This window comes from Phaethon aethereus, assembly GCF_964289735.1.
Source record: "Phaethon aethereus genome assembly, chromosome: 3".
Taxonomy (NCBI): domain Eukaryota; kingdom Metazoa; phylum Chordata; class Aves; order Phaethontiformes; family Phaethontidae; genus Phaethon; species Phaethon aethereus.
The window spans coordinates 2379180-2399927 of NC_138576.1; the positions used below are offsets into that span (position 1 = coordinate 2379180).

At 40.9% G+C, this 20748-nt stretch overlaps 1 protein-coding gene across 1 annotated transcript in view; it reads left to right on the top strand.

Moving 5' to 3' along the window:
• Positions 1 to 20748, top strand: part of HMBOX1 (homeobox containing 1) — a gene marked incomplete at both ends in the record, with an annotated part of 113309 nt that overhangs the window by 91673 nt on the left and 888 nt on the right. The window contains 4 exons of the mRNA XM_081997536.1: positions 13576 to 13658; positions 15883 to 15978; positions 17679 to 17773; positions 17981 to 18082. Of these exons, the coding sequence (XP_081853662.1) occupies positions 13576 to 13658; positions 15883 to 15978; positions 17679 to 17773; positions 17981 to 18082 (376 nt within the window). The remainder of the gene's footprint in view (positions 1 to 13575; positions 13659 to 15882; positions 15979 to 17678; positions 17774 to 17980; positions 18083 to 20748) is intronic.

Genomic DNA, 20748 nt, shown 5'->3' on the forward strand with positions numbered 1-20748 from the left:
AGTCTGACATGGCAGCTCTGAAGAGCACCGTGAACTCTAAGCTGCTTGATATCTGCTTGGGTCAGCCTTGGTCAAGAGCAGCTGTTTTGCCCTTGGGTGGCTTTTCCAGCTCCATCTTTTGTCCCTGGCACAAGGGCTGACGTTGCGCTGTGAGCTTGAACGGCACCAGCGCCATTGAGTTCTGGTGTGTGGCTGAAGCTTCAAGGCTCAGCAATAATCTAGGTGGTGGTGATGATGGTGGTGGTTGTCATTCTGTGACTAGTTCACGTGTGGTTAGCAATCATATGGCTGTGGACAAAAGCTCTTATCTCCTACCCTGATTTTTTTTTTTTTTTAAATCCTTCTGTTGCAGCTCTGGGCATTCTTATTATTCACATAAATATGTAATTCCTTCTAAATCCTGCTAAGGTCTTCAGGGTACTTTGGGAGAACTAATTATACCTAGTTTCATTTTATATGCTAAAATGTCTTTAAAAAGTTGGAGGTCCCTTTTGCCTGAGTATCCTGAGAAAGAAAAAGAAAGAACATTGCATTTACCTTCCGGTCATCACTCATTGTATCTACTGCTATTAATATGCTGCTTATTTATCTCTGAACTAAACAGTCCTCCTCTTATCTCTTCACAGGTGGCAGGTCTTTCCTTGCCCCTAATAACATTCATTGTCACTCTTCTCTGGACCGTTTCTATTTCTACATTCAGTTTTTAGTGACTCGTGGTAGGTGAGTAGGGGCAGGAGCAGAACTGATTACCATATTTCCAGGGTGAATATTCCAGCTTATACAGGCAGCTGAATCTGATTCCTGTTGTTCTCTGACCTCCAACCTAACATCTGGGTTTTGCTGATCACTTTTGTGTATTGGTTGAGAGTATGTTTTCTTTGAGTAGTCCACAATGATGTGTGTGTCTTTTTCCTGAATGTTTACAACTGATTTAGAACCAGTCATTTACATGAGGAATTTGAATTTGTTCTTTTCCATGTGCATTACCCTGCTTTTTTGCAAAGATAGCAAATGAAGTTCAGTCATGGGACTGTTTCGATATTTTTTGAAATTCTCACCAATTACCTGCTTTATTTGAATCCAGTATAAATAATTCACTTTCCAGAACATTATTTAATGTAACTCTTAATGCCAGTCATTTTAGGTCACAACTTCTTTGAGCCGGGGGCTTGTATTCTGTTCATACACTGAGCCTAGCGCATGGGCTCTCCACAATCATATTGGGACCTCTAGATGCTGCTTGCTGTAAGGACAGTGTAAACGTGTAAGTTTAGTGCTGTGGGTTGTCGCTGTGAGCTTGCTCCTATGCCAACACTAGACTTTCTGTAACCCTTCGTGGGATTCTTCTTCCTGTGACTGTTGTGTTTCAAGTACGCAGAACCGAATAGTAACAAAAAGCTCATATTAATTAGCTACATCGTTATTTTTTTACCCGTTAACATGATTTCGGGAGGTAGGGAAAGTCATGGCATTCTTGTCACAGCAACTGTGTGAACTGGACCCCGGCGCGTGCAGTCTATATTTTGTGTAGCCGTTTTGTAACGACCGTTCACTGTAGGTTGTCTGGAACAAAATTTCTTGATCATATTACAGCCCACGTAAAGGTGATGCGTCTCTGGGTGTGCTCTGGTGCGAGAGTGTAACAGTTACGCTCTGCTGTCTCTGTACTGAAGGAGCTTGAGAAAAGCTGGGGAGTTTACTCACTCTTTGTGAGCAGGCTCCTGCGAAGTTTAGCGGACAAGGCGGTGGCAAACGGCTCCCTGGGCGGTGACAAGCACAAGTGACCATAAAGCTGTGATCATTCCTGCTTTGGCTCTTTTTCAGCCTGCTTAAAATCCGGGGAAAGAACTAGACAGCCCTGACCAGCCAAGGAGGATTGTTCCAGGTCCAAGTTCAGCTTAAAAGGATAGTCATCGCTCACAGTGAGGTTTTCCTGACCTGGATGTGGTATTATCCATGGAATAAACCCACTTAAGTGAATTACAAAATTAACTTCTGACGTGATCTGGAAAGTGTTCGGAAGGAATTAGTAGTCAGGTTGGCACCTTGTGACCTCTTGCTTTGATGCAGCCAGCTGTCGGCACGGAGTATACGTGAGCACCAGCCAGCTCGAAGCACTGTTGGATTTGCCCATTTCTGGTTTCTAGAAGTATGCAAAGTGTTCCTCCTGACTGTCACTGCAGCTAGTCTCTGAACAGAGTCCAAACCTACCTCAGTGAAAGCAAACTCTCTGCCATCTAGTAACAGATGTGAGGTCTTTATACAAGTAATAAACAGAGTAAATACAAGGAGAAGTGAGGGAGCAAAATGCCTAAGTAAAACTCGTAAGTCTGTTGCATCATGTATTTATGGACTCTTGCTCAGACTGTGGAGTGCTTTAAAAAGACTAAAAAGAGTGCTTTATCAGAGAACCATATGGGCTTTAACCACAAAAGTCACAACCACATCCTAGATTCTTTTTTATCCTTTTTTTTTTTTTTTTCTTGTAGTCCAGGATAGCACAATTGACCTTTTTTTGTTTGATTTTTCCTTTGGAAGTTGCATAAGTTTTAATTTGTTTTGAATTCTGTGCTGTCTGTGAGGAACTCTTGTCAACAGAATAGAAGACATGGATGTGTTCCAAAGAGCTTTTTAAATGTGATTTCCTTATAAAGAACTAAGAATGAGAAAATAGGATACATAAGTACAAAACATATAGAAAAAGTCATCTGATTTGTTGCTTATTATGTACATAGGCTGGCGCTCTTTCAGTTTCTAAATGCTCCTTGATATTCTCACGGGAGCATCACAGGAGCATTGGACTGGGACTTCCAGTTTCAGGCCCAGCATCTCTTGTTTCAGTCAACCTTTACTGGATCCTTCTCAGAAACTGATTAAATTCACCATCTTGGCCAAAGGTACAGAAGCCCGTAGGGAGGTGGCTACCCCAGCAGGCTCTTATTGTGTCAGTGGTTAGATATTCCTGAGATTGATTGTGACCCATCCTTCTTGGATCAGTAGTATTATTTAACTAAAATAAATCCTTACCTCCATTTCTGCTCTCCACTGTTGGCCCCCTTCGTGCATTTATGGTAAACCATAACCTCATCTCTGCCCTGAGGTTTGCTCAGGTAAAACATGGTGTATCTCTTGCAAGACAGGCTTTCCATTCCACTGTCATCCTATGATTGCTCTCAAAGATGTTCAGTTTTAAATTCATCTTTCTTGAATGCTGGAGACCAGGATTGTATGTAGTCCAGGTGAGGTCTTGTGCAAGTATTTTAGTGCTTTTCTTTCTGGATTGGAAATAGTTGGCATCCTCAGCTATATCAGGCTTTGTCTTTTTGGTGGTTTTGTCGCATTGTGTCTTTTGGTCATACTACAGTGACTTAACAGACAACAATCTTTCTACTACTTCCAGCTGATGATCTTTTTGTGTATACGAGTTATTGTTGCAGTTCTCAAAGTGTATGACCTTGCATATTGCACTGTTAAATTTCCTTTTAGTTCTTGCCCTTAGGTTTGTCTGTTACTTTTTATGATACTCCAATTCCCTGTATTGACGTGGCTTCTGACTTTGTCATCATCAGATTTCGTTACCATGTTCAGATTTTGTGTCAAGATCATTAAGTGTTTTAGTTCTTAAGATACTCCAAAGATGGTACTTGAGGAATATCACTGATAGCCAGCTTCCAAGCTATGATTTTAAATTTTCAGCCCAGATCTTAGTTATATGTTTCCTTTCTACCTTATCTCATAATTATACAAATCTTTGTCTTTTCCAAGATTGTGAGTCATTTCCCATTGGGGCTGTATCAAATGCTTTCCTGGAGTCCAAAAATGATCTAGATGTAGGACATACAGTCAACAACTCCTCAGTTGCTCTTAGAGCATTACTACTAGTACTGTTTTAGTCATGCTTCTTGAAGAGATGGGATTGTCCCCAGGGAACCTGGCTTTTCTGAGGTAGAGTGGCAATGACATTTAAGAGGAAGCACGTGGCAAAACGCATGGCTCATGACAGGGAGCACAAATCTAGGAGTAAGGAGCTGCAGATTCATTTCACAGCTCTGCAGTTGGTTTCTTGTGTCTGTATCTCTTAACTTTGCTGTTCCTCTACCTCTAAATTCTTCTAACAATATTAAAGAATGAGATTAAAGAACACAATTTCAGAATATTTTAAGGAGTTTATGATCTGGTTGTAGGTAATGTTCTCGAAATACAAAGCATGATGGGTGTTCTTTAATGAAGTAATACTTTTGAGTCCTCGGCAGCCTATTATTTCCAAGGTAATTATTCACAGACTTACAGGCAAAAAAATATATAAAAAGCTGGATAATAAACTCAGCTCTTTCCTTTCCCTGTGGATGTTGAATGGTCATTGAATAATCTGTAGAAAAGAAAAAGACGTTGCTGCTGCCAGACTGGAGAAGTAGTACTCTTCAAGGATCCACGAAGCTACCTCATTGCTTAAAACTTTCCATAAACCTTCTTCTTCTTTGCTATGATGTCTACAAAGAACCTCATGAAGCTGGTCTTGGCACCACAGTAGCTTAATCAGCTAGCATGCTGGCCTATGTTGATTCCTTATCTCTTGTTCTTGTTTGCTTATATCCATCTGTTGCATTGCATCTAGTTTGCAAGGCAGTGAATAAATTGATATTTTTAAAAATCAACAAAAAAAAACCCCAAACCAAAAAACTTTTTCTGCTTTGTGTCTGTAACAGCACTTAATACAGTAATAGTTCTGGTCCAGATCTTGAAGATACTGGGCTTTAGGAAAAAAATACTTGTACGGAGCCGAATTATTTTCTCAAAATGCCGCGGCAATAGTGGCTGCCTGTGCACTGCTCAGCTGAGCAGACCCGAGTCTGGTCCAATACTGGAAATTGAAAATAAAAGCTTGCAGATCTTTGAGGGGAAATGCTAGTGATTATGTTGCAAATTGCCAGTTCATACTAAGCTCTATCACAAATCTCATGTTTGGTATTTTTCCTCTCCTGGAGGCATAGGACAAAGTGAGACTTCAAGCTTCATAGCCAGAAGGACTATAAAATTTTGAAAAACATGACCTTACTGGTGCTAAACTAATAACAACCTGAGGGACCTTGCTGCTTACACTTGACATTCTGTACATACTTTTTTTTTTTTGTGTGATCCAGTGCTGAACTTCCCATTAAAGCACAATTTTTTAGGCACAGATAGGCTATTCTTCTAGAAACACCTTACTTTAAATGAGCAGAAAACTGAGTTCTGACTTTGAGTTTACTATTTTCTTCAAGAGAGTACAGAATGATATTTGGGATGAGTAAGGTAAAATCCAAGTCATACACTTTGCTATTTATTTGTGTTGCCACATAAAGCCTTGGAATCCTCCGCTGTCTTGCAAGTAGTAGCTTTAATAACCACAGGGTTGATAACAGTACATCTCATTGGAAAGGTGGGTCACCAAGCAGCAAAACAACTCTTACGAGTGGGTGGGCTCTTACTGAAGTCCCAGGGCTTATTTCTGCAGGGTCTCGTCACTTCTTGGAGATGTTTCATCCATGGACTGATCCTGCCTTAGCTTTGCTTGCTTTGTGAGAACTAGCTAATCCGGAGGATGTAGCTTTAATAATTCATCCCCTGTAGAAAGTTTAAAAATATAGATGAGATGTTTGTTGTCTTCATAAAGGTCTTGTTTGTCTGTCGGTTAAGTCCAGAGGATTTAATGCACATAAATATTCCTGTAGTGTGTAGGTCTCAATTTAAATACTGGAAGTAAATAAAGGAGAACAAGAGATACTATTATTCATGCTTAGATGCCTTGTTAGGAAGAGCTTTGAAGGTGCTGTACGCTCACACGAACCCGTTGTTGAAATATTACAGAATACTTCTCACTTTTTCATGTCTTCATGTGTTTGTTACTTGCTGGCTTTAAAACATTTCCCATCTTTCTTTTTTTTTTTTTTGCTTTTCTTTTCTGAACAGTGTAGTTAACTGTGTTTGGCGGGTCTGCGACACTGTTACGCTTAAGGATAGTCATAAAATTTTAGCCATTGTCTGCTGTCAGTGTCTTCAAGGTGCCTTAAGCAGAAAGTACCTGTGTCTTTCAAATTGCTTAAAAACTCCAAACCTTTCTACTCGGAAGAGAGCTGTTGTGTAATTTCAGAAATACTCTTATCACCAAATCCAATTACAAGGAAGAGTAAATCGCCACCTCCGATGTCTTAACTATTCTTTTTTTAATTGTTAATTATCTCGACAGTAGGGTGCTATAGATTAGGAGGCATAGATTATCTTTGGCAAGTATGAGGCTTTCAGAGCTATTATCAATTAATTTTGTTTTTAAACAAATTTTAGGATAATATTAATAGCTTGATAGGATTGTGTTGGTGCTTGAAACCGCTGTCAAAATACTGAGAAAATGATTTTTAAAAACCAAGAAACTTGATGATGTTGTAGTAGCTTTTGAAGGTCATACAGTTTTACGTATTCCAGTGAAAGGTATATTTCTGGCCTTTTAATCTACATTGCAGAATAGATTTCTGCTAAGAAACATCAGTAAAATTACTGTCTCGGGGTTTAGGCGCTGATTTGTAAAACCAGAATAGAGTCGGGTCTATTGTACAAGTTTTTTAATGTGTGCTGAAATGACTATGCAATTTATGTATACAAACACATACTGACTTGCGAAATAATTAACAGTTTATATATGTGTGGTGCTTTAAGTGATCTAGTCCTGTTGAGCTTTCTCCACTAGATCTGCATTTCCCATGAAAAGAATGAAACATCTCTTATAGTTGGAGGCTTAAACACTGTTCTCTCCCCAGGCAGGGAGTATGGCAATACCCTGGGGTTGAAAGCTCAAGCTAGGAATGAGGTGCAGATTTTTAAAGAATGAGGATTTTTGCAGTTTGGTTCCAAAGCTTAATTAAAATTATGGTAGGTTCTGCATTGGATAAAATCCCAAATTTTTATGTTGGGACTGGATATCTCTGCAGGTTGGACAGAAGATCTGGGCTTAATGCCGGAATTGCTGAGAAAACTGTGGTCAGTGCTGTAGAAGAGGTCAAGCCAGAGTCTTAGGTTGTTTTCTTTAATCCTTAAAAATCCATAGAGCTATGAAAGCCCCTGACTAAAGGACAGTGCTGTAGGGAAAAGAGTAGGGAGCTCTAGCAATTGTGTTCATCAGTGGTTTTTCTGGGTTTTTGAGTTTTGTTTTTTTTTTAAATTGGTCTTTTGCCTGGATGGAAGGTCTAGTTGAGCTGATACTGCAGGAATGTCTAGACTCAAGTTCACCTGCTCGCATCCAGAGAGCTGTAGTTCTCATCCTTGGCTGATCTCAAGTGGAAAAAGTGGCTCTCCAGATGTTTCCCGTAGCAGCTAAACCGGTGGTTACATTTTGCAGTCCTGAGGGAAAGAGAAGATGGTGTCTTCAGTGTAATTCTCAGCTCCATCAGAGTTTATCTGTGGAGAGGGTACATTTGAGCTTTAATTTTGCTGTCTAGAATAGAAATGACTTTGCTATATATTGTGGAGTGAACTGTTTAGTTGACACGCATGCAGTTATTATAGAATCTGTAGATATATCAGTAGATAAAATGGATGGTGTCATCTGTTGACCTCGCTGAAAATGGCATTAGCGATATTCTTGGCCAGTATTTACTGGGAAGTAAACTAGTCATTACACTTTCCGACGAGATTATGCTTTGAATGTCACTTCTTTGACAGTCTGTCTCATGCCATGCAGAGATAAGATCTCAGGCACAGATGACAGTCTAACTTCAGAAATATTTCCATTGATTTGACAGCCTGAATAATAGTTCTGTTAAAAGCCGCAGAAACTGAAACAATGACCTCTTGCTACTGGGTAATACTATGTTGATAAATATACTAATGAGAGATAAAGTAGGTAAGTATATTTGAGTATTTTATGTAAATTGTCAGTGGAAAGCAGAGGTACCGTTTGAAGGGGAACTAGATAGGGAGCTGAAATTACAGGCAGTCTTATCGAAGAGAAAAGAGCAGTTTGCACTCTCGTGTATTTTGAGACACCAGAGGGTTTGGCAGGGAGCTCAGTCCCTGGTTGCAGCAAGATCTTCTCTTCATCAACAGAGGTCAGCGGGAGCTGGGAAAATGGGCAGTTCTTTTTTTCCATCCGTCCCCGGGCCAGTCGCCGAGCCCATCACTCAGCCTTTGCTTTTAGCATCAGTTGAAGAGGATGTGTGTGAGCTGCCATTGAAGGAACTGGTCCCAGCTGTGTGTTTCAGCCGTCTCCTGCCCGTCTCTCTTGGCTGTGCAACCACTGCTCTTGGCATGTGTGGCAGGCTGGACCAGAGATGCAGTCGGGCAGAAAACCTGCCCAAAAAACAGAGTGAAGGGAGAGGCTAGGACCGTTCCTTTCAGTCTGTGCTTAAATTGTCTAAAGCTGGACTGCAGCCTGAGTCTCGGGGAAGGTGGTCTTTGCTGGAGGAGTTAGAGCCCTGGCAAGAGTGCTGGGTTATTTCACTTCCAGGTGCCTCCCAGACTGGTGGAAGTGGGAACCCGGGGCCACAAATACGAAGTTAAGTGAGGGGGTGAACTTGCAGCTTGTCCGCTGTTCTTCAATAAATATCCACCTGCCTGTTCTTACCTCCCGTTAATTGCAAGGTAAATTATCCTTCTTTCAGTGAGATTGCCCTGATGTGCTCATACCTGAATTACCTCACCTTGAGCCGGTGTAATTCTGCCGTAACAGCTGACTTGCGGTGAATTGTTACCCTGCAACACATTTGAGCCTCTTTGCTTTGAATCACTTCCACACTTCGAAGCTTTAACCATTATGTCATGCTGTAAACTAAGCCTTTCCCCAAGCTGGGGTCTTTTGAGCAGTGCTGGGTTTTTATCTGTTTGTGTCTGACATCCAGCCCTATGAAAAAGCACCGAACCTGGGCGTCCTTCCGCTGCTCCGTAGCTTGGGTTGTTTCAGACACTTCCCTGGCAGCTGTGAGCTGATAGGAAGCAGCAAAACTTCCACTGTGGATTATCAGGAACACTACTGAGGCATTGCTTAATGCATCTGATAGCTAAGCCTGGATAACGGGAGCCGTACAGCCAAGCAAAAAAAGATTGGCAGCTATTGCAGGAGTTGAGATAGGGGCACCTTGGTAAAGAGGGAGGGGGGAATGAGTTTGCTTCCATTACAGAGCCCGGGGCTGAGATGGATTCTCTCTCTGTCATTGTCCTAAACACATTATCCCTGAAAGAAAGAGGGTTTCTCTGAATCTGCAATTTTTCTAGGCTTCAGTGTTATTGAAATGAAACCGCTTCAAGGATATCTACATTCTTTACCATCATATGGATTCTCATCTCGTGTAAATTATTTGGCCACTTTTCATTTTAATCCTCCACTGTCATTTTCTACAAAAGAGATCATTTGGTTTCTTCATCGGAGGTGTTCAGCTGACAGCCGCCCTTTGTCTAGAAAGCAGTGTGCCTTTGCAGGATTGACTTGTGTCTGCTCTTTTTTTTAAGTTCATATTGCTTCATATTCTTCATCTGTAGTTTTCAGGAACTTTTCAGATTGTAAACAGGCTGTGGTCTGTAGCTGTGAAGAGAAATTCAGACATCCCACGTTCTGTAGCAAGGGTATACCTGGCTGATAAGAAACAGAACTGGAGGCAGATTAATTTATTTCCTTCTAGCAAGGACTGTAGTAAAAAAATTCACAGTGTTTTCACAACTTCTACATGAGCAAACTAAAAGAGTCAATGGTGAAGTCTTGAAATTTTTCAATGGCTTCTCTAGCTTGAAAACTCAGTTATTCTCACCTACTTTCCAGAAACGTTGGGAGACTTTAAGTGTTGTGTTTTGTGCCATGGTATATCACCCAGCAGTCCTGTTAAGACCTTGAAATAAGTGGTGGGAATGAAACATGAATGTATTGGTAGAGGGTGTATACGGAGAATTTGGAGGCTGAGGATGAAAATTGGCTCTTAGGGTTGAGGGTGTATGTTTTTGGTTACCTGTAGCTACAAGACCTTTTCCCTTACGACTGAAAACTCCTGAGTATGATCTCTTCTCTAATAAAACCAGCTTGCACTCTGTCAAAGGTTAAAAGCACAGTATGGTGATGGAGGAGAATATTATCGGGGAAGTTGAGGAGATGATACAGTTTTGAGGAGCACGACTTGAGGGTTGGACAAGTTTATAGGCAGCTTGAATGTGTGAGGCAAGGAGGAGGCACGTCATTAATGTGGATAAGGAATGAGCCGGCAGGCATTGTGCCAACTACAGAAACTGAATTTAAGTACTCAGGAGGTTGCCTTCCGCCTCCCCTCTGGTACCTGCTTAGCTTTGTGATCTCTGTGAAAACGTCTTATTTACCAGGAGAGCTGCCTGAAAACTTCTGAAATTTTTGGTGTTTTTTCATAAAACAGGGTGTCAGGATGAAAACAATTTCAGATTTTCAAGTGGTAATCACTTTTCTTGTAGAAACTTTTAGACACTTACATTAGAAGATAAGAAATTTGCGTTAGAATTTAAAGAAAATGTTTCAGAATGATGAAAAATATGTTTGGATCCAATCAAATAAAAATGTTTATAGCTTATTCAGTTGTAAAATAAGGTTGGACTAGATGACCTTAAAAGGACCCTTCCAGCCCAAAGAATCTACGATTCTGTGAAAATGTGTTAAGATAAGAATTAGTGTTTCAGCAGTGACTTTTTTCTAAATCACAAAAACAATTGAACTACACAAAGAAAACTTCCTCGTTTGCCAGAAGAGGTGTCTCACTCATTGTCCAGTTCTGAAAGTTAGGTCCAGCACAGGGAGATTTCCTGTTATCCTGGAGAATTGTAAACTTGAGCCTGAGTTTTGTTAGTATTAGCAAATGTGAGCTTTTTCGTTAGAGCCAGCAAAAGCGTATGGCAGTCAGTGACTTGCTAAAAAGATAGTATTTAGTTACGTGCCAAGAGAAGGATCACTGGTGGCTCTTGTGTTGTCTTTTCTTCATTAATTGGTGTCTCAGTTTCTTGCATCAACATAAGAATGGGCAGCTCAAGTATACACCATTTCTTATTTTTACGTATTTTGTCATTTCTTTCATAACATTAAGCATTGTCTAGCAACTTTGTGACCATAGGTGGTCTAGATCCATATTATTGCACGATACCAGGCTTTCAGCTTCTGGTTTTAGTACATCACTGTGTAGAGCCATCAGGGTTTCTAATTTTATGGGGTTTCTTTTGTGGTGTTTGTTCATGACTTTTGACAAGTATCTATAAAGAAAATAAATAACGTTCAGCAAAAGGGAGTCCATGCAATAGCTGTTACGGCTACCAAAATTTGCCAAGTTAATTTTTGTACACACAGTAATGACCTGGATTCCTGACAAGGCCTCCAGATCTTACAATATATTCATGTAAATAACAGTACACCAGTTTTCAGCTGCGGTGTCATGATGTTCCTTTATCTCATGGCACTTAAAAAGAGGAAATAGTCCCTGGCTCTGGGCAGAGTAGAGTTCCCTATTTTGTAGGTGGGAGAGCAGAGAAGTGGTCATGAGGCAGTTGGACTGGGATCCTGAGCTTCTGCTTCCATCACTAACTACTAGAAAAAGCATTTTCTGGTCTGTTTTTCAAGCTCTTCATTCTCAAAAAAAACCCTTTGTACAGAACACGACCCCTTTGAACAGAAGTTTATCAGAAAATTCAGACAGACACACATATCACTTTAAAGGATATAATAATGGAAGGGACGATATGTCTGGAAGAGGAGAGAATATGTTTTTACAAGTGCCATCCCCAGAGGCTGGGGATACCGCTGAAAGCAGGGGGGAAAGAAAATCTCTTACTGACAGTTCAGGGAGCGTTCCTGCTGGTGCCAGTGCCAAGAGTTGACAGTGCTACGTACTTGAAGCTTCCCAGAAAGTAAGTGTAACCAGGTGTCCTCCTCTTCAGATCTAATGACAAGTATCTCAGCTGTTTTTCAGAGTGGGTTCAAGCTCAGTGGGAATTGCAGTTACGGTCAGTCTCTCTGGATTTACTTCATAAGAGCAACTCAGACGTCCAGGGAAGAAGTAGTGGATGTTTATGTGTAAATGTGATTGCCTCCAAAGCCCAAATCGGTAGTAGAGGCATAGTCTGCCCTTCATTTAGTGAAGATGGAGCTATTTTTGTGGTTTCGTTTGCTCCCTAAGCTAGCAAATCAAGTGGAAGTACCTCAACAGTGCAACTAGCTGTGCTAATGTGTGATTTCTCTTAGTCAATGAGTAGCAACGTTGAAATAGGACTCCGTTTGTGGGCATAGCTGCAACTGTAAATAACACTGTGAACAATGGGATGAAGAAGTGGTACCTAAAATTCGAACTGAATGTTCAAAATCTGTATTTACGGTAAATTGAAATAAATGGGAATTGAAATAGCGAGATCTGCATTAGTACCACTTACTCAAAAGCAAGTTGGACAGAAAAAATTGCTGTATGGAACAGAATCCAGGTTTCCGCATAAAGTAACTGTGCTGGGGCCGATCCGCTGGAGGAGAAATATGACCATGGAAAATAATAATTGCCTAAATATGCCTAACTCTCCCAACTACCAAATGATCTGCAATTAAAGGAAGTACCTTCTTTTCAAACACAGAGCAGCTGTCCAACAGCTGAACTGCTGCTGAGCAAAGTTGATCAAAGAATTCTTATATTACGGACAATCGGATTATATATTACGGACAATCTACAGAAAAAATACAGTACTCCCTGCTTACGGCATGCTTATCAGAGTTCATTGAAGTAAATAAGACTTTTTGTTCTTTTTAATGTAAATCTGATAAGCTCTGTAGAATGTAAATCAGTTCATTAAAATTTGTAAAGCAGTTAAATGAAGTAAAAGAGAAAACAGGTTAACTTTTATAGGGTGTTTACTGCATATAAAGTACAATTAAATCACAATTATTCAGAAAAAATACTGTTACAATATGCTATACTTGATATGTTGTTCTGAGGAAGGTTTAAAATTTTTAAATTGCGCTTTAAAAAAACTAGTCTGACTAGAAATCGTACTGAATTACTGTGTAATTTTGTCCGTACAATCTTGATACCATATGTGTCTCAAGTATGCAGTATTTGTGTGTGTGTGCAGGATCTATACAAGTATGTATGTGTGTATATATTAACCCAGGCATCAAAATAAATATTGAACAGCTCCTTCATTTGCAGGATATTGCCTGTGCTGGGAATATGTCAGGAAAAAACTGAAGTAAATGGTTAAAAAAAAGGCAGAGGCCTGGCCTATGATGTCTTCTGACATGATGCTTCACTTGACAGTCTTAGCTGATATTCATGGCATCGCCTACGTTGTTGTATCTCCTGGTACAATATTCCGAATGCCGAAGTGACAACTGCAAATGCTGAGATAATAGTCCTTTAGCTGAGGCGTTTGGGAAGTTTTATCCACTCTATGTGGATATGAGCGCGTGCCGTTACTACCTTATTACAGAGAATTTACTGTGTCTGTGTTAAGTCTGTAAGAGTGATGCATAAGTTAACTGTGTTTAGTGAACCTGCTTTGGAGCATTCATCCTCTGATTGCTTTAAAAAAAAAAAAAATCTTTCTTTTTTTTTTTTGCCCCCCTTGCAGTTACTTCAATGAGAATCAATATCCAGATGAGGCAAAGAGAGAAGAAATTGCGAACGCCTGTAACGCAGTTATACAAAAGCCAGGTGAGGAGCTGATCGTGGTGTCCGTTCCAAAGGCAATTGCAATTAGTTTTCAACATTTCCTGCTAAATTCAGCAAATCTCATTTTATGGCTATTACAACAAATGTAGTGCTCTCAACTAGTAGTAGGTTTCTTCTTGAGCATTCTATAACTTGTGTTGTTCGGAGCTGCCATACTTGAATGTGGCAGTCGATGCAATTTTCAAACCTAAATGCAGATGTCTGAAACTTAAATTCCCACCAGCTGAGGTATGAAATCCAAGTTGTGCATCTGAACATTTCACTTATACAGCTTTGTAAATGGCATTGCTAAGAAAATAAACATGTCTGAAAGGCTTTCATTCTTTGCGTTCAGTTATTTCAAAGGACTTCTATAAGCACTCAGTAGTGATCTGAGAATTTTATCACACTCCATGAAAGTGGGTTTTACTGGTTCCATTTCACAGAGGCGGAACCTCAGGTTCACAGGCTGAGGCGTGCTGGAGATCATACAGCAGGTCCTCGGAGGAGTAAGGAGCACAGCTTTCCTGGCTTTCAGTTTTCTTTACAGCTTCTAGACAGGGGTCTTATATTAGAATCTGTGTCTTAATGGAGGACCTTGTGTTTGGGTCAACAAGTTGCATGTTCCCTGTTCCTGGAGAAGTCATACTTGGCAGAGGAGCATGAATGTTCAGTGTAGTATTAGTGGACGCACCTGCCTTTGCTTAGTTTTGCTAACCAAACATTTACATAGTTTTCAGAAGTTTGGTTTGGATACATTTAGATTTTTATAACCAGAATAAAAATTAAGGCAAAGGAAAGCTAAGGCATGACTTCTGAACATTGGGACAGTCACAGGATAGTACAGTCGTAGAGCAATTTAGGCTGGAAGTGATCTCTGGAGATCATCTGTTCAGGCAGGACCAGGTTAGATTAGGTTGCTCAGGGCTTTACCTCATTCAGTTTTGAATATCTCCAAAACTGGAGGTTTTCCCACCTCTGGGCCCCTGTTGCACAATGTTGAGCACTCGCATGGCAAAATACTTTTTCCTAAGACCTAGTCAAAATTTCCCATGTTGCAGCTTTTATGTGTTGCCTCTTGTCTCTTCATTGTGGAAGCAGAATGATCTATCAGGTAGAGCCCCAGAGAGGTTAGGATTTTATTCCTGGCTATGCCGCTGGTTGGTTGAGCAACTTTGAACAAAGTGCTTAAAGACTGTGTCTCGGGATCGGTAGAATACTGTGAGTGGTACCGACACAAAGCATTAGGAAACAGCGTAGCTATCCATTTCCAGATTTTTCTCTCACTTGTCTCATCTCTTCTTACTTACGTTTGCAGATTGCTGCAATTACACAAATGTTTTGTACGCTGAATAAATAAACTTTGAGAAACAGTCTGAAGCAGGGGAGTCTCATCCCCATGTAGCCTGCAGAGGACTGAGGATGCAGCTACATTAAATATTTTACGTAGGGTCAAGGCCAGCTGAAGAGGTTTCCATGATGTCTTTACAATGCTGAATCGCTCCAGTCTTCCCTCTTTGAGGCTGGTGATCAGAAGAAGGCGTTGTTTCCTGTAGCTGGCTGGCGGTTGTTGGCATTATTATTTTTTTTTCTGGTTTAAGTGTAAAACTCCAGTGATCTGGTTTCCAGCATCCACGCCCATTCTCCCAAAAGATGGCAAGTGTCCTGGCACGATTGGGAGGGTGTGATTAGTGCTGTGGGAGCGCGATAGCAGCTGGTGGTGCAGGGGAAGGAAAAGCAGATTGGAGGGGATGACACAAAACCCCTCCATTCATTTTGCTGCTGAAGAAAACACGTCATTGAACTATATCCTCGTGGCACACAGTAAGAACTAGCCCAAGGGTATGCGATTTGTGGGAGGGCTGTGAATTGAATTTGAGTTTTTTGAGTCTCAGCGTTGTGCTTGAACTAGAAAAGCAGCCTTCTATTCTCCTACGGCTCTGGATTTAGTTGATTGAAGCTGCAAAGAAATTCCTGTATTTCAGATTTTAAAAAAAAGAAGAAAGGCTACTTTGTTTTCAGAGAGATATTTGGCATTTATTACCATAGCATCTGGCCACAGTACTGTGATTCACATAAAATTCACTTGATTCTCAATTATAATAACTTTTCAGTGCTGACTGTATTTCAGGGCTTTATCACATGTGTAAGGGCCATTTGCCTACCTCTGGAATCCAGTGAGTAACAAGGCTGTATTTTTTTTTTTTTTTCACTGTTGCCTTCATAGGAAAAAAGTTATCGGATTTGGAGCGAGTTACCTCCCTTAAAGTGTACAATTGGTTTGCCAACAGAAGAAAGGAAATCAAGAGAAGAGCCAATATCGGTAATGTATCAGAGAGCCTGCTTTCAAGGTTTAATACATAGACTTGCTCAGGAGAGGTGGAAATTACACAAAATTGTATTAATGGAAATATTAGGGGTTCTGACATTCTTAAGAAATGCAGAGCAATTTTAAAATTAGTCTCCTGCTGTTCCAGATTTCTTCTAAAATATGGGTAAGAATTTGATTTATGGAATTCAATCATTGATGCAGAAAAAATGATGCCATTATGAAGTTTTACTGGAAGATCATTTTTAAAAACCAAAGTGAGAATTTTATTGGCAGAAGGAGAATCGTATTTCCCTGTGCTCAGGGTCCTTTGGGTATCCAAAATAAAATCTAACATAAAATATCTGCACTGGAAATGAGGGAAATTGAGACGATTGCAAGTTCGCAGCCTTAGCGTGCTGTTTAAATAAAAAGCGGCCATTGTGAAGAGCTTTCATCTGGTTGTACGTTTCCTTGTGTCTGTGTTCCACTGAAATGTGCTCATTTTTTCAGCCAAAAACCTGGGGGTGTCTTTCTTACTGCCATCCCTGAGACCCCACAGGACTCTGAGTCCAGATGAGTTGTTTTACATCTCAACTCCAACCACTAGGTCCGAAGGCTCTGCAAGCCAACTTCTCATTCGGGTTACACCTGTGCTCCTTACTGCTTTCCTCGGGGTTGCACAGTGACAAGTGACTGGAACAAAGTAATAATTTTTCTTGATGATCAGGCTAAAACAAAAGTCACTTCAGCGTTAGCCCCGCAGGTTCTTTACCTGAGGAGCTGATCGTAAGGAAATTAGAAGTGACTCTGAACTTGTAAGAAGTAGACCTTCTAATGTGAACAAACGTAAGACATTCTAATGAGAATAAACTCACACTAGAGGCTAGGATTCAAGAAATTTCTGCAATGCATGCAAAGTTTTATGCACTTACTTAGATGCTCTGCAGAATTATGTTTGCAATATGTGGACAGAAATCAATACCTGCCTGTTAACCACTCCTTTTGCAACCGTCAAATGTTTTGCTGTCTGCTGTGTCAAATGTTATGACAAATGTCAAATCGTTGCTGTCTGCTTCTTTTTGTCATATTTGTGAATAAGAAAAATTTATTTTTACATCATTTAATGTGGTACTGAAATTTAACCTAAATTTTTTTTTTTTTTAAATGAAACCTGTTTGGGGGTGGGGGACACGACAGCAAAGCAAAGTTAGTTCAAGGTGGGTGGAGTTATAGCTGTATCTGACCTGCATGGGGAGGAGGGTTAGAAGGAGGTGAAGAAGAACCAAAGGATCCTTTAGATGCATGGATCCTACTGGAAGATGAAGATCTGTGTGTTTTTAAATCCCTTAAGTGCTTTAAAAAATTTTCTCCATCTGTTTTCAGACACTCCCTGCTCCCCTCAAGTCTTGCCAGTCTAAACTGTGTGGGAAGATCTACAGGGAATGCCTTTGCCACTCCAGTGCATTAGAAATTAAGCTAATTTCCAATAGGACTGGCTAGGAAACAAGTTCTTACTCAAGTCTGTTAGTTGGCAGGGAAGGATTTCAGGCAAACCAGTATCTGTACACGTGCTACCTTCACAGTGAAGAGGAAGAGGCTAAGAACTAACTCTGTTCTTACAGTTATTCTAACCTCTTGGAAAAAAAAAAGTAGTTACTTTTAATTACTCTAATGCATCAGGTAAATTAGGGATCCATTTGCTTTTTTCGAAGAAGCAGCAATCCTGGAGAGCCATGGAATAGATGTACAGAGTCCAGGAGGTCATTCCAACAGTGACGATGTTGATGGCAATGACTACTCAGAGCAGGTAAGCATCATGGCCGAGCCCGTGGCCCAAAAAGGGAGAGTTCACGCGACACGTGAAGAGACCTTCTACCTCTTGCAAATCAGCTGTCTCTTGTTTTTGTTTTGCTTTTATGTAATTGTAATGGGGAAAGTGGAAGAGCACAGCTCCCCTGTTTGAATGTGTTGAGCAACCAGTATTCACCCACATGGATTTATTGTCATACAACAGGACACTTGGCAAGTACGCAATGGGGAGGAGGAGGGAAGATGTTCAGAGGGAGGCAGAGAAGCAGAGAAGGTAGAAGAAGACAGGAGGATCTGCTCCAAACAAGCAAGTTACACCATTCACGCCACACGCAATGTATGAAAAATGTTAGGAGAGTGTTAACTCACCCAGTGCGCCATGCATCACTTGCGCCCTCCTTACCCCCGGCACCATTCTAGCTACCCGCCCTCCAGGAAGGATGTACAGGTCTTTAACAGTTGCTCCTATGTATCAGGCACCAACACGCTTCCTTGCAAAACCAGGCACGGGTGTTCCTCTTGCACCTATTATTTCTTTCTGCAAGAGAGTCCCCGTTACAGCCTGTGCTGCAGCCACTGCGAGTCGCTTATCTGGCACCCAGGCAGCGCAGCAGTAAGCCCCTGCCCAGTACACTTTATAATCCCTTGTGTCAACGTTGCCCAGCAGGATACTGAGCACCCTCCTATAAGGTGCTGAGCTCCCTCTCTTTGGCTGTGGGAGTACCTTTGAGGAGCGTCTCGGGCCCGTCCCTAAAACACTGACAGACAAAGGGTGAAGGGTGGGGGAAAAGGATTTGATTAAATAAGGTTTGACGTTTATTTGGCCCCATACCTGCTTTATATTGTTTATCAAGGATGTGCCACTATTCGGATTGTTTACGTATTATCTGTCTTTTTTTCCTTCTTTTTTCTTTTTGCATTTTAATTCTCGCCTATTCTCTCTTTTTCTTGGTTATTTTTAACCCTTGACAGCGACTTCTTTTTTAAATTCTCTAGCAAAAGAATACCCCTTCCCGCACTCTGAGCCCTCACCTACCCTAAAGTTGGTGACCCTTTCTTCACACACCTTCCTGACAGGTATTGCATCCCCTTCCCAAATTTCCTTCAGGTGTCAGTGTTGGCCAAAACCCCTCAGGGCCGTGTGTGCTTGGCACCGGTGGACTTGAACGATTCACTTACTTGGTTCTGGTTTTGATATGAGCCGTGTTCTGTGCTACACCCAACATCTGGGGTGGGCAGATCGCCTTTAATTGACTCGTTTGGGAGAAGTAGGTGGCTCTCCCTCTCTAAAGGCGGCTGGTGGCGTATAATAGCAACGGAGTGTCCTGGAATGCGTCCCTGGCAGACTTGGCTGTGGCCCAGGACAACAGATATCTGGCAGAGGCATTCCCAGCCACTCTGCTTCTGGTGGGTATTAAGGCCCTTTTTATAGGTCATCACCAGCAGATTTGGTGGAATCCACCTTGCTAGCTGTAGATGATGAGAGGCTGTTCTCTGACATAAAATATTTTGAAATTGCTGCCGAGCACAGCTGATTCCTTGTCAGCCAGTACCTCAGTATGAAGTGTTACGTAGACTCCCAAACTATGTTTTTCTTCTGTGTGTTATCCAAAATACTTTGAAAAGAGAAATAAGTTGGTTGTTAAAATTTAAAGATCTTTGTTTAGAGTCCTTAAAAATTGAATTTCTCAATAATCTGGCTGGGGTCCTCTACAAAGTGTAATTAGGCATTAGCAGTGAAGCAGATTAAATGGGAAGTTCTCCTGATGACCATTTAACATCCCTTAGCTGTTAAAACTATAAATTCTGTTTTCCACAGCGTTAAAGTTTCCACTTAAGCTCTAGTAAACTTTAGAATGCAAACTTCATCCAAATACTAATGAGGTGACTAAACTTCCAGAAGTCAGGGCTTTGTGTGTATTACAGTGGTAAAGAGTACTGAGAGGACCTTAGAGTGTGTCCACATCACAATATTTGCCCTACACTTGTTGTAAATTAATGCATTCCTTTAAATAACCTCAGGATTTTCTGTCCCTCTCAGCATTTGCCACTTGTCATCGTAATTTAAAAATGCGTAATACACATTCTAAATTTTAAATTTTGCAAGTTCATCACTTAAAGGCTGTTGGAAGACTGATAAATGTTCATCATTTCCTTTCTGTAAATTAAAAAAATTCAGATCATGGTGCGCTAACTATTTGTACCCCATTTTAAAGAGGGGAAAACACAGTGATTTGTGCCATTGTCCCATAAGAATTTATTTGACAGGTGGGATTAGAGATTGGGTATTGCTGATTCTCCTTCCTGTCATTCAAAACCAAAACCTATTGCAGATGTAGATGGATAAACATGGACAGCTCACTATGAAATTTATGCTAGAATTGTCGGACTTTCAGATCTGCTCTTGTATGGCCATTACACACCTGTGGAAGGTAGTCCTTCTTGTTCAGTGACTTTACAAGTGCCATTGCAGTCCTGTAGCAGCAGTTTCTCTCTCTTAGTTTTGCTTGCCAGCCATCACAGCCGTCAACACGGTGGTCCTCGTACAGCTGAGAGGCTTTCCTCTTTACAGAATAGATACAAAGAAATACATGGCGTGTAGTTCAGCGGACTGGAGAACCTGGCAGTATGTTCACATGGATATTTGAATCCTGGTAGTTTCAGTCCCCTGAAATCATTGCACTTTTTCTTAACAGTCTACGAGGTTTTCAGCATCTTTTTCCCTATACCTGTGTGAATTCAGTGTCTTCATAGGATACTGGCTCAGACCAAGGGTTAGTCTGGGTTTGTAACCTGTTTCTGAGTGTGATCAGTAGTAGTATTTAAGGAAAAAGTATTTTTAAAGAACAGCATGATTTTATTATAGTTCCAGCTTCTTGAAGTCAGTAGTGTTGAGAGGCTCCCTGGGCCAACCACGGTATCTGCTTTCATTTTTGATAGTTCCTAGTAGACTAATTTTCCCTGAACTTGTCT